The sequence below is a fragment of the Schistocerca serialis genome, chromosome 2, assembly GCF_023864345.2.
Source record: "Schistocerca serialis cubense isolate TAMUIC-IGC-003099 chromosome 2, iqSchSeri2.2, whole genome shotgun sequence".
NCBI classification, from domain to species: Eukaryota; Metazoa; Arthropoda; class Insecta; order Orthoptera; family Acrididae; genus Schistocerca; species Schistocerca serialis.
The window spans coordinates 340,314,206-340,328,933 of NC_064639.1; the positions used below are offsets into that span (position 1 = coordinate 340,314,206).

The 14,728-nt window shown below is 44.2% G+C and overlaps 1 protein-coding gene across 1 annotated transcript in view; it reads right to left on the reverse strand.

The window, feature by feature from the left end:
* LOC126455964 (protein gooseberry-like) overlaps window positions 1-14,728 on the reverse strand; it is a 257,113-nt gene that overhangs the window by 49,681 nt on the left and 192,704 nt on the right. The window contains exons 4-5 of the mRNA XM_050091721.1: window positions 10,312-10,483; window positions 3,913-4,073 (exon numbers count right to left, since the gene is read on the reverse strand). Coding sequence (XP_049947678.1) covers window positions 3,913-4,073; window positions 10,312-10,483 — 333 coding nt within the window. The remainder of the gene's footprint in view (window positions 1-3,912; window positions 4,074-10,311; window positions 10,484-14,728) is intronic.

Here is a 14,728-nt window from a genome sequence, read left to right on the forward strand (position 1 = left end):
GAACAAAGAATTATTGTGGGAGGTCTGTTCCTTGAGGCCCATATCCTCCAGTCCTTTTAGTAGCTATTTGTAATTTCGTGTTTGCAATATACAGGGTGTTACAAAAAGGTACGGCCAAACTTTCAGGAAACATTCCTCACACACAAATAAAGAAAGGATGTTATGTGGACATGTGTCCGGAAACGCTTAATTTCCATGTTAGAGCTCATTTTAGTTTCGTCAGTATGTACTGTACTTCCTCGATTCACCGCCAGTTGGCCCAATTGAAGGAAGGTAATGTTGAATTCGGTGCTTGTGTTGACATGCGACTCATTGCTCTACGGTACTAGCAGCAAGCACTTCAGTATGTAGCATCAACAGGTTAGTGTTCATCACGAACGTGGTTTTGCAGTCAGTGCAATGTTTACAAATGCGGAGTTGGCAGATGCCCATTTGATGTATGGATTAGCACGGGGCAATAGCCGTGGCTCGGTACGTTTGTACGAGACAGATTTCCAGAACGAAGGTGTCCCGACAGGAAGACGTTCGAAGCAATTGACCGGCGTCTTAGGGAGCACGGAACATTCCAGCCTATGACTCGTGACTGGGGAAGACCTAGAACGACGAGGACACCTGCAATGGACGAGGCAATGCTTCGTGCAGTTGATGATAGCCCTAATGTCAGCGTCAGAGAAGATGCTGCTGTACAAGGTAACGTTGACCACGTCACTGTATGGAGAGTGCTACGGGAGAACCAGTTGTTTCCGTACCATGTACAGCGTGTGCAGGCACTATCAGCAGCTGATTGTCCTCCACGGGTACACTTCTGCGAATGGTTCATCCAACAATGTGTCAATCCTCATTTCAGTGCAAATGTTCTCTTTACGGATGAGGCTTCATTCCAACGTGACCAAATTGTAAATTTTCACAATCAACATGAGTGGGCTGACGAGAATCCGCACGCAATTGTGCAATCACGTCATCAACACAGATTTTCTGTGAACGTTTCGGCAGGCATTGTCGGTGATGTCTTGACTGGGCCCCATGTTCTTCCACCTACGCTCAATGGAGCACGTTATCATGATTTCATACGGGATACTCTACCTGTGCTGCTAGAACATGTGCCTTTACAAGTACGACATAACATGTGGTTCATGCACGATGGAGCTCCTGCACATTTCAGTCGAAGTGTTTGTACACTTCTCAACAACAGATTCGGTGACCGATGGATTGGTAGAGGCGGACCAATTCCATGGCCTCCACTCTCTCCTGAACTCAACCCTCTTGACTTTCATTTATGGGGGATTTGAAAGCTCTTGTCTACACAACCCCGGTACCAAATGTAGAGGCTCTTCGTGCTCGTATTGTGGACGGCTCTGATACAACACGCCATTCTCCAGGGCTGCATCAGCGCACCAGGGATTCCATGCGACGGAGGGTGGATGCATATATCCTCGCTAACGGAGAACGTTTTCAACATTTCCTGTAACAAAGTGTTTGAAGTCACGCTGGTACGCTCTGCTGCTGTGTGTTTCCATTCCATGATTAATGTGATGTGAAGAGAAGTAATAAAATGAGTTATAACATGGAAAGTAAGCGTTTCCGGACACATGTCCACATAACATATTTTCTTTCTTTTCTTATCATTTCCTGAAAGTTTGGTCGTACCTTTTTGTAACACCCTGTATAGTTGGCATCAGCACAAACAAATACTGCTCGTCACATCTTTCCATCGACGTCCAGTTTAGGCAGTAAGCATCGGTTTGTTTTCCGTTACAAACAAAAAGAATTTTAAAACTGAATTTTACGTGCCCATTCGACAAAGGGGTACCATATGAATCTAATACGACATTGAGTATTAAGGGGGGTAATAAAACACGAAGATTAAGCAGTACTCCAGCATCGGCCGAATAGCGCTGCTACATGGCGATAGCAAACACCCCGGGTCAGGGCGGTGCTGTTGCTGCGCCCTCGGCTGCCTTCTTTGCCATGTCGGAGGTTGAGGGATGCATGTACGTAATTATCATTCCTGAATAACAACAACCCTGCATAAAATTGACAGTTCCTTTATTTACATAACAAAGTTAGTTATACCGCAAAATGGGTAATGTATAAAAAGAAATTAACCGGGAGGTTTTTAGGGGGCAAACATGTCACAAATTAAAGTGTAATTCCCTTTAATTGTGTTCTCAACATCTACCATTTTCGATTTCACATTCAAGTAACTTTGAATCATACAGTTTTGGATATTTGCCCACATCATTATGAAACACTAAAACAACTAAAATACTGATGTTTAAACCATCCTTTCCACCGCTGAGTCTCCGGCCGCAGTGGCCGAGCGGTTCTAGGCGCTTCAGTCTAGAACCGCGCGACCGCAACGGTCACAGGTTCGTATCCTGCCTCGGGCATGGATGTGTGTGTGTGTGTGTGTCCTTAGATTCGTTAGGTTTAAGTAGTTCTAAGTTCTAGGGGACTGATGACCTCAGATGTTAAGTCCCATAGTGGTCAGAGCCATTAGAACCATTTTGAACCAGCGCTGAGTCGCCCTGAAAAGGGTCTTTGCAAAGACGCTCGAAACGACGATATTTTAGTTGTTTTACTGTTTCACAATGACGGGCATAAGGCCCAAAATGATTTTATCAAAACTGAGACTTGTTGTGGAAGCCTACGAACTTTTAGAGTCGCTTGTTTCTTAGTTTCTTGCTGTGCTGTTTTCCTCGAACAGATTCTTTTCGCAAAATTTTACACTTCGCAGTATATGCACCGACTTCGCCGCAGTAATTTTGAACAACACCTTTCTCAGTTTCACGAACGGCTAGTTAATGCAGACCGCCATAGACAGGGAGTAACTTTACGGTATTCGAAAGACTGCATTTTAAAACTGATTTTAAAAACGGTTCTTGGCGCTAGACGTCAAACGAAAGCCGTTTGTGAGGTGTCTGCAGTGTACACATACTTAATGCTCATCTTTTTTTTATAAACAGATATTTGAAAATAATAGTAATCACCTCTACAGAGGATATGTAAACAGCGGAACTACTTTGTGACGCTGAAGGCAGCTCGCAGAGCAGCAGAACATCTTCCGACCGCCTGGTGTTATAGAAACCGCAACGATGTTGCTGTGTGCTGACGTTTCCATTTTTGAAGTTTGGAGATCAAACCTTTGAAACTTCATCTCAGGTAAAACCTCCGTTTGTAAATGGTCGTACCAAAGTGTAACTGAAGGTGTAATCGAAATAGCTAGCCGTCCGAGTCATTACAAAAGTGTGTGTGCATCCTAATGATCATTAAACACGGCAGAAGAAGACTGTTCAAAGCTGTTCAGTACAATGACGAATATTTGGCTATCAGTACTCCCCAGTTACTTCAGTAACTCGAATACTTACATTACTTGGAACGAACTATCGGCTGGTGAACGGTAGTTTCACCCAACCTGTACCAGTTTTAGTATGACGTTTACGGAAAACCACACCACATGAGCTCCCCATCATAATTATCATTATCGCGAAACTACTAAAGTTGTGTCAGCTGAGAGATTGTGTGATCACGTCCTATTTTAAATTCCACCGCTCGGATCTGTTGTTGTAGAGTCCTCTCACAAGCTTCCTAAGAGAAGCAAATTGGCTATTTTAAGTTATATGTCACCGTCGTAACTATGCACCCCGACTTCCTTCCTTTGATATCATATGCATTAGCACAGCACAATACAAACACAACATAACGCTGCACTCGGACACCTCACAGCAACTCATGCGAAACTAATACACCCGCTTGGCATTCAATCGGCATGTAGGACGAAGAACAGTAAATCAAACGCTCTGAAGCATTGCTGACTATAGTAAAGGGACTTTTTCCCACGCTCATGCCAGTCATCTTCTTTTCTCTTGATCCTTGTCGTAATAAAACTGTCAGTGTCTCAGCCTCACTCACCCTGTGCATTGAAGTTGGCTGTGGGGTCGTACTGCGTGGGGAATGCCGGTTGTAGCGACATGGAGTTGAAGGCGTTCAGCTGCTGACTGTTCAGCTGTTTGCGGAGGCGTGCTCTCCTGTTGCTGAACCACACCTGCACCCGTGCCTCTGTCAGCTTCGTCCTGAAGAACGACAAAGAATACGTAAGTTTCAGTTCATTACAGTGTATACCTCTTAATCCTATTACAACAGTAGCATCAAATTACTATTCCTTACTGATATACAGTGTGAAGAGATGTCGATTTTATAGCGTTGTTTAAGAGTGAGGACTGTACTTTGCGAATCATAAATAATGAATACTATTCTGTGTACAGTTGCACTCACTAGCTGAACTACTAAAATTAAAATAATTTTTCCTTGTTTCTGTGTCCGTAAAGGGCAATGCAACTGAATTTCATGAAATATAGAATTGTACGGGGAACTTTTGTATGCAGAATGAAAATTTCATTCTGCAATGGGGCGTGCGCTGATATGAAACTTTCTGGCAGATTAAAACTGTGTACCAGACCGAGACTCTAACTCGGGACCTTTGCCTTGCGGGACCTTTGCCCTTGCCCGCGAAAGGCAAAGGTCCCGAGTTCAAGTCCCGGTCCGGCACAAAGTTTTAATCTGCCAGAAAGTTTAATGACAGCGCACGCTCCGCTGCAGAGTGAAAATTTCATTCTGGAAACATCCCACAGGTTGTGGCGAAGCCATGTCTTCGCAATATCCTTTCTTCCAGGTGTGCTAGTTCTGCAAGGTTTGCAGGAGAGTTTCTGTGAAGTATGGAACGCGGGACAAGAGATAATGGCGGAATTACGCCTGTGAAGATGGGTCGTGAGTCGTGCATGGGTAGCTCAGATGGTAGAGCACTTGCCCGCGAAAAGCAAAAGTCCCGAGTTCGAGTCTCGGTCCGGCACACAGTTTTAATCAGCCAGGAAGTTTCAACTTTTCTGTTTGCGTGCTTGCTTACATAACCCAGGAGGAAAGAGCAACAGAACTGTAAAGTGTGTTGTGGTAGTCTATATATCGTAAATAGTTTAGCAGGCTGGACATGGAGGTCTTAGTCTTAGTTTCTAGCTTTAAGGTACCCTAATCTCTTCTAGTTAAGGTAGTTTTTAGGATGGTAGATGTTAAAGGCATGGTGAGCAACGGCCAGCGTCTTGAGGGTTATTCCAAGACCCGGGCCGCCGCCCACAACCAGGTGACGGGCAATATTATACCTATAACTTCTCTATTCAGTTCTCTTCCTTCCTTCTTTCTAAATATTTAATTTCATTTTGTTAATTTATATCTTACTTGATTTTGTATTAGTTATAAGTTTTTCTAATGCTGCACCAAAAAAAAAAAAAAAAAGATATCAAATGGATCTAAGCAGAGTCCGCCTCCACGTGGCGGGACACGGGCAACGGTGTGAGTGGGGACGGGAGCCGGTGTGGTGTTACTTTCAGTCACTGCGGACCCCGGACCCAGTCACAGCGGCTAAGTGGCAATGTACGACCCACCATAAGAAATTAGACGGTGGGTCATAAAATATAAGCCGCTAGTGAAAAAAAAAAGTCTATACTGACCAGTCTTTCCGCTTACAGCTCAAGCTTGACGTGAGCTGATGTACAATATCGTCAGTATTTGCTTCACAAGTGCACATGCGATTTCAGATAAGTAGAGTATATTTGGATATCTTCCCAGTGTTGGTTTATACAAATCATGACTTTATGGGTTATGTGGTATATCTGTGATAGAATAACATTTCTGGAGCTAGAGGCTACTCACCGTCTTGTTAAACTGTTACCAGTTTTCGTTACTTTGTAAAACAATAACTTCGGGAAGAAAACAAGTCAACTGATCTTGACTGGTTATGCGTAGCAGCATCCAATTCTCTGATTACTTTTCCTCATTTAGGACTCAGCCCTTATACTGCAGTTTGTACATAGAGAGCTCCATAATCTCTCTAGCAAACTTCGAGGAACGGTAAATCACTTACTAACCCATATTTTGTCAAGAAACACCCTATTTTTAACCTCTAATTTTTATGTGAAACGCATGTATGAAGCGGACTGGTCATATAATGTAACCAATTCGTTATTGTTTGTTGATGTGTTTCTGTTCCTCCAGCAGACCACGCCTTGATACTACTGCCGAAGCATGTGAGCTCTGGATGTTTCATATGAGAACACCTGTTTTTGAGGTAACAGTGCCAGTAATGCGCGTTCAGCTTCCACAATAAGCGAGTCTTTCCACAGATGAGGCCTGTTTCATGTGTTCTGGGTCTTTTGTCAGTCTGTTTAGTCACATCTGCGATATGTGGTTGCTGTTATATATCACCAGAAAAGATTTCCCGTGAACATTCAAGAAGCATCTCTGCCATCATGCTTAAATACAACAGCTTCCCTTCAATTTCCGCAGTCTACACTTGGGGATATATTGGGCCCATTGACACTTGATGTGAGGACCAATCTTTGATTCCAGAACGATAGAGCGTCATTCATTGGTAAGCTCAGCTCACTGATAACATTGGATAGATCAAGTAAGCCGGTCGTCTGCTCAGCATTTCGCCTGATTTAAAACCACTTAATGTTTTTTTTTCCTTTTCTGGGTGGGAGCTGTCAATATTGTGAGCTCATTGCCCGAATCAGTAATGCATTTCATGATGTCACACAGGCTTCCGCCATGCTCGACATAGTTACTCGATCACTGCCGTAAAGTTATTTAGCATATAAAAAAGCTCAGAAGTGAAGGATTGCAAATTTATTGAAAGATTATTATTATTATTATTATTATTATTATTATTATTATTATTATTACTAACAATCTTCGCAGACTACAAATTTTCTTGACTATTGATTTCCTAGTCCGGTCATCCAGATATAGATTTTCTGTGATTTCTCTAAATAGCTCAAGGCAAATGGCGGGTAGTTCCTTTAACAGGACACGGTCGTTTTCCATCCCCAGTCCGAACTTGTGCTCCGTCTCTAATGACCTCGTTGTCCAAGGAATGTTAAACCATAATATTTCTTCTTTCCTTTTCACTACTGATCTTGCAGAACTTTCCTGCGTAGTTCCGTCTACGTATTTACGTATTTAATTTCTGAAAAGGATTTTTAAATCTTCTCTGATGTTGTCAGAGAGACGTAGTCTAGTTCTTCCGAGAGGTCTCCGTCCTGGACACACTTTGTGAACTTTCGTTTCTTGCAGAGATCAAATAGTGTCCAACCTGACGGAGTTCCCTTGCTTTAATTTTGGATATTTATATGGATCTCCAAATAAATTGTAGACTTTATGTGTTTGCTAATTTTTCCCATTCTGCTGTGCTTTTATCTTCTCCAAATATCTCTCTCCAATTTTTTTCTTTTAAGGATTTTTGGTTTCCCTTACTCTAATTTTGTTAGTGTTCAGTGTCTCACAAGCGTACGTTTGAACAGGTTTAGCTTATGAGTCTTTTTGAATTTGTTGATATATGTTTGTTTTCGTTGCGTGTTCAGCAGTTATATTCTTCTACTTACTTCTTCTTTGACATTGTTGTCTGCAGTCAAAATCGTTCCTAGGTAAGTGAACTCAACCATTTTTTCAAAGTTTTCTTACTATATATGCTACAGTAGTTTCCCGCGAGACCACTAATAATTCCCAGTCCTGTTCCAAGTAAGCTAGTGAGTTGTTGTTGCGGTCTTCAGTCCAAAGACTCGTTTGATGCGGCTCTCCACGCTACTCTGTCATGTGCAAGCCTCTTCATCTCCGAATAACTACTGCAACCCTGATCCATTTTGATACTGTTTACTGTAATCGTCTCCTGAAGTCCCACTGCAGTTTAAACCCCCACAGTCAGCTCCAATACCAAACTGACGATGCTTTGTTGTCTCATTCTGTGTCCTATCAACCGAGCCCTTCTTTTAGTCACGTTATGCCAAACAATCTTCAGCATCACCTTTCAAAAGGCTCTCTTCATGTCTGAACTGCTTATCGTCCAAGTTTCACTTCTGTATGAGGCTATAATTTAGGCAAATTCATTCAGAAAAACTTCGTAACACTTAAATATATTTTTGATGTTAACGATTTTCTCTTCTTCAAAGACGTTTTTGTTGCCATTGCCAGCCTCTGTACTTCAGCCATGATCAGTTCTTTTAATGTACAAATGGCAAAACTCATCTGTTTCTTTTGGTGGTTCATTTCCTAACCCAATTCACTCAACACTGCCTGATTTAATTCGAGTACATACCATTGCCTTTACTTTGATTTTGTTGCTATTCATTTTATATCCTCCTTTCAAGACACTGTCGACTCCGCTGAACTGCACTTTCAAGCTCTTTCGTGTGTCTGACAAAATTAAAATGTAATCGGCTAACCTCCAAGCTTTTATTTCCTCTCCCTGATCTTTAATTCCTTCTCCGAAATTTCGTGAGTTCCTTTACTACTTGTTCAGTGCACAGATTGAATAACATCGCGGACAGGCTACAAGCCTGTCTCATTCCCTTCACAATCACTTATTCCCTTTCATGTCCTCCGTTTCTTATAACTGCCGTCTGGTTCCAGTACAAGTTTCATTCAAAAAAAACTTTTATTCTGGGAACTGAATATAACCTTTCTCTGTGTTTTACGCCTGTTACCATAAGAATTTCGAAGATAATATAACAGTCAACATTATCAAAAGCTTTCTCAAACGTATTGTCTCGCGTGTTTCATGATTTCTCCAGAACACAAACTGACCTTCTCCGAGGTCGGCTTCTACCAGTTTCTCCATTCCTCTGTAAATATTTCGTGCTAGAATTTGCAACCATAACTTATTAAACTAATAGTTCGGTAATATTCGCGCCTATCAGCACCTGCTACATAATATTATAATAAAGGGCGATGATTTATAACTTTAAAATATTTTTAAAAAATCGTGATTTGGAATAATAGCTGTATCAGCTGTACAGGGCTATTATAAATGATTGAAGCGATTTCATAAATTCACTGTAGCTCCATTCATTGACATATGGTCACGACACACTACAGATACGTAGAAAAACTCATAAAGTTTTGTTCGGCTGAAGCCACACTTCAGGTTTCTGCCACCAGAGCGCTCGAGAGGGCAGTGAGACAAAATGGCGACAGGAGCCAGAAAGCGTATGTCGTGCTTGAAATGCACTCACATCACTCAGTCATAACAGTGCAACGACATTTCAGGACGAAGTTCAACAAAGATCCACCAACTGCTAACTCCATTCGGCGATGGTATGCGCAGTTTAAAGCTTCTGGATGCCTCTGTAAGGGGAAATCAACGGGGCGGCCTGCAGTGAGCGAAGAAACGGTTGAACGCGTGCGCGCAAGTTTCACGCGTAGCCCGCGGAAGTCGACGAATAAAGCAAGCAGGGAGCTAAACGTATCACAGCCGACGGTTTGGAAAATCTTACGGAAAAGGCTAAAGCAGAAGCCTTACCGTTTACAATTGCTACAAGCCCTGACACCCGATGACAAAGTCAAACGCTTTGAATTTTCGGTGCGGTTGCAACAGATCGTGGAAGAGGATGCGTTCAGTGCGAAACTTGTTTTCAGTGATGAAGCAACATTTTTTCTTAATGGTGAAGTGAACAGACACAATGTGCGAATCTGGGCGGTAGAGAATCCACACGCATTCGTGCAGCAAATTCGCAATTCACCAAAAGTTAACGTGTTTTGTGCAATCTCACGGTTTAAAGTTTACGGCCCCTTTCTCTTCTCCGAAAAAAAAACGTTACAGGACACGTGTATCTGGACATGCTGGAAAATTGGCTCATGCCACAACTGGAAACCGACAGCGCCGTCTTCATCTTTCAACAGGACGGTGCTCCACCGCACTTTCATCATGATGTTCGGCATTTCTTAAACAGGAGATTGGAAAACCGATGGATCGGTCGTGGTGGAGATCATGATCAGCAATTCATGTCATAGCCTCCACGCTCTCCCGACTTAACCCCATGCGATTTCTTTCCGTGGGGTTATGTGAAAGATTCAGTGTTTAAACCTCCTCTACCAAGAAACGTGCCAGAACTGCGAGCTCGCATCAACGATGCTTTCGAACTCATTGATGGGGACATGCTGCGCCGAGTGTGGGAGGAACTTGATTATCGGCTTGATGTCTGCCGAATCACTAAAGGGGCACATATCGAACATTTGTGAATGCCTAAAAAAACTTTGAGTTTTTGTATGTGTGTGCAAAGCATTGTGAAAATATCTCAAATAATAAAGTTATTGTAGAGCTGTGAAATCGCTTCAATCATCTGTAATAACCCTGTATGTCATTTTTTGCTAAGTTTCAGTCAAGCAATACGCCAGCTCCAGTCATGCAGAACGACAAACACAGGCCCTCCTATTAATGAGCTTGTAAATGATGCTTAAGCATTTTTTTTATCGAATGCCACTTACTTCTGGGCAAGCTCCTCGCGGGTGTAGACGTCTGGGTACTGCGTGCGCTGGAAGGCGCGCTCCAGCGTCTCCAGCTGGTCTCCGGAGAACGTGGTCCGCGACCGCCGCTGCTTGCGCTTCAGTGGGATGCCCGGCTCGGACTCCGTGTCCGACTCGTCGGCGCTGCTCGGACCTGTGGCACAAAGTGTCAGCTCTCTCTCTCTCTCTCTGCGTTTATTACAGTAACAGTAAATTACCGCAGCGTGTTTAAGTACTATACGTGCTTTTCTCCTTCCGAAGGACGAGGACCCGAAACGTCAAAATACGGTTGAAATTTGTTTTGCATCATTTTGAACAACAGGTATTTAGTAATGAGGAACTAAAATCACTGTGCTAGTTCCGCGATGTGAATGGCACATTCATTCCACGTTGTCCGATGAAGAGTATCCGGATACCTCTATGTAATGCGGAATTGGCCACTAGATGTCACGAGAGGTCAATCCATCAGTGTAAAGGGAGGCGGGGAGCAGCAGAATGGGTCAGTCAGGCGAGCTGAGTGACTTCGAACGCGGATTAGTCGTTGCATGACAGCCGACTAACAAATCCGTCATGGACGTTTAAAACCTTCAAAAGCTGCCCAAGTCGCGTGTTGGTGATAAATGGTTCAAATGGCTCTGAGCACTATGGGACTTAACATCTGAGGTCATCAGTCCCCTAGACTTAGAACTACTTAAACCTAACTAACCTAAGGACATAACGCACATCCATGCCCGTGGCAGGATTCGACCCTGCGACCGTAGCAGCAGCGCGGTTCCGGACTGAAGCGCCTAGATCCGCTCGGTCACAACAGCCGGCGCGTGTGGGTGATGTAAGTGTGAAATGGAAATGCGAAGGAACACCCACAGGTAAATCAAGAGCAGGCAGACGTCACGTTCTGACGGACAAGCAGTGTTGAGCACTGCGGAGAGTGGTTGTACAAAGCGGCGTGAAATCAGCGGAAGGAATCACTCGTGAGCCCCAAAGTACTACCTGGGAGTCCATCTACAAGGGCCGACAAAAATACAGAAACACTAAAAACACATTGCCGTGCCAAATACGGTGCAACAAAACCGTTGGTATTGAAAAACAGCTTTCAGTAGTGTCGAGATGGACAAGTACAGGCGTTGTATGCTTTTCAAGTGAATCTTATAACACTCTTCCTGCAAAATATTGGCAAGTGCAGGTACCGATGATGGAGGTGGATAACGATCATACACCCTTCTCTCGAAAGTAGACCACAAAGACTCAGTATACACTACTGGCCATTAAAATTCCTACACCAAGAAGAAATGCAGATGATAAACGGGTGTTCATTGGACAAATAAATTATATTAGAATTGACATGTGATTACATTTTCACGCAATTTGGGTGCATAGATCCTGAGAAATCAGTACCCAGACCAACCACCTCTGGCCGTAATAACGGCCTTGATACGCCTGGGCATTAAGTCAAACAGAGCTTGGATGGCGTGTACAGGTACAGCTGCCCATGCAGCTTCAACACCATACCACAGTTCATCAAGAGTAGTGACTGGCGTATTGTGACGAGCCATTTGCTCGGCCACCATTGACCAGGCGTTTTCAACTGGTGAGAGATCTGGAGAATGTGCTGGCCAGGGCAGCAGTCTAACATTTTCTGTATCCAGGAAGGCCCGTACAGGACCTGCAACATGCGGTCCTGCTTTATGCTGATGAAATGTAGGGCTTTACAGGGATAGAATGAAGGGTAGAGCCACGGGTCGTAACACATCTGAAACGTCCACTGTTCAAAGATCCGTCAACGCGGACAAGGGGTGCCCGAGACGTGTAACCAATGGCAACCCATACCATCACGCCGGGTGATACATCAGTATGGCGATGACGAATAGAAACTTCCAATGTGCGTTCACCGCGATGTCGCCAAACACGGATGCGACAATCATGATGCTGTAAACAGTACATGGATTCCTCCGAAAAAATGACGTTTTGCCATTCGTGCACCCAGGTTCCTCGTCGAGTACACCATCGCAGGCGCTCCTGTCTGTGATGCAGCGTCAAGGGTAACCGCAGCCATGGTCTCCGAGCTGATAGTCTATGCTGCTGCAATCATCGTCGAACTGTTCGTGCAGATGGTTGTTGTCATGCAAACGTCCCCATCTGTTGACTCAGGGATCGAGACGTTGCTGCACGATCCGATACAGCCATGCGGATAAGATGCCTGTCATCTGGACTGGACGTGATACGAGGCCGTTGGGATCCAGCACGGCGTTGCGTATTACCCTCCTGAACCCACCGATTCCATATTCTGCTAACAGTAATTCGATCTCGACCAACGCGAGCAGCAATGTCGCGATACGATAAACCGCAATCGTGATAGGCTACAATCCGACCTTTATCAAAGTTGGAAACGTGATGGTACGCATTTCTCCTCCTTACACGAGGCATCACAATAACGTTTCAGCAGGCAACGCCGGTCAACTGTTGTTTGTGTATGAGGAATTGGTTGGAAACTTTCCTCATCTCAGCACGTTGTAGGTGTCGCCACCGGCGCCAACCTTGTGTGAATGCTCTGAAAACCTAATCATTTACATATCACAGCATCTTCTTCCAGTCGGTTAAATTTCGCGTCTGTAGCACGTCATCTTCGTGGTGTAGCAATTTTAATGGCCAGTAGTGTATTTAGGCATGTCTGTGGTGGCCAGGGAAGATGCGACAATTCATCCTCGTGCACACGAAATCAGCTTTGGACTATGCCAGCTGTGTGAATAGGACCCCTGTCGTATTGTAAAGACAGCATCACCATCAGGGAACAAACATTATATGTGCTCATTAGCCCGCATCTCGTGGTCGTGCGGTAGCGTTCTCGCTTCCCACGCCCGGGTTCCCGGGTTCGATTCCTGGCGGGGTCAGGGATTTTCTCTGCCTCGTGATGGCTGGGTGTTGTTTAATGTCCTTAGGTTAGTTGGGTTTAAGTAGTTCTAAGTTCTAGGGGACTGATGACCATAGATGTTAAGTCCCATGGTGCTCAGAGCCATTTGAACCTTTTTTTTTTTTTGTGCTCATTAATTTGCTGTTGGGAGGTCAAGATATTTGGATTTATCAATATTAATATCCAGTCCTGTTCCAAGTAAGCTGATGAGTGTTGTTGTTGTTACTGTGGTCTTCAGTCAGAAGACCGGTTTGATGCATCTCTCCACGCTATTCTATCCTGTGCAAGCCTCTTCATCTCCGAATAGCTACTGCAACGCTCATCCATTTTGACCCTATTTACTGTACTCGTCTCCTGAACTCCCTCTGCAGTTTTAACCCCCCACAGCTATCTCCAACACTAAATTCACGGTTCCTTGACGTCTCAGAATGCGTCCTATCAACCGATCCCTTCTTTCAGTCACGTTATGCCACAAATTTCTCTTCTCCCCAACTCTCCTATTCAGTACCTCCTCATTAGTTACGCGATCTAGCCATCCAGTCTTCAGCATTCTTCTGTAGCACCACATATCGAACACTTTTATTCTGTTCCTGTCTGAACTGTTTATCGTCCACGTTTCGCTTCGGTACAGTTGTACAATCCAGTCAAACGCAAAGAGACCCAGTCGCTATCAGGTTAAAGCAGAAACTGAACCGTGTGTATGTGTGAACGCCTCGCTTGGTTTCTGTTCCCTGTTCACGAGTTCACACCTTATAGGTACTTGGTGTAACTTGTTCGTGTCGATGGAGTATTCGGTGCTTCCTGTTTCTATTAGGTGGTACTACTACTACTACTACTACTACTACTACTACTACTACGTGATCAGCCCAATGGACCGCACGCATCTACAAGTTTCCTCCTCCACTGTATTCTGTCCATTGCTGCTATTCGCCATCCGTTCACATCTATTGACACTTGGTTTAAATCTTCATGGAGTCTATCCCTCCATCGCTTCTTGGGTCTCCCTGGCGGTCTCTTTCCTGTGGGTGTGAAATCCAGGAGCTTCCGAAGCCATCTGTGATCCTCCATCCGGGCCACATGGCCGGCTCACTGCATTCGTTTGGCTTTGACAGTTCCTGCTATGTTGGGCTGCTGGTATAGTTCCTCAAGCTCTTGGTTGTATCTGATCTTCCATTCCCCTGTATCTGCATCCAGAACCGGACCGAAGATCTTCCGAAGCACTTTTCTCTCAAAACCAAGGAGCTTATGGAAGTCCTGTTTCCGGATACTCCATGTCCCACAGCCATATAGAACAACAGGCTGTATCAGGGTTTTTTACAGTCGAATCTTGAACTATCTGGAGAGATATCTGGACCGAAGCAGTTGTGCTAGGCCGTGGTATAATCGGTTTCCTGCTTGTATTCTGGCATTGATCTCTGCTTCACATGACGAGTTCTCAGTGAAAAGTGCCCCTAAGTATTTGAATTCTTGCACTCTCTTGTAGGACTGGTC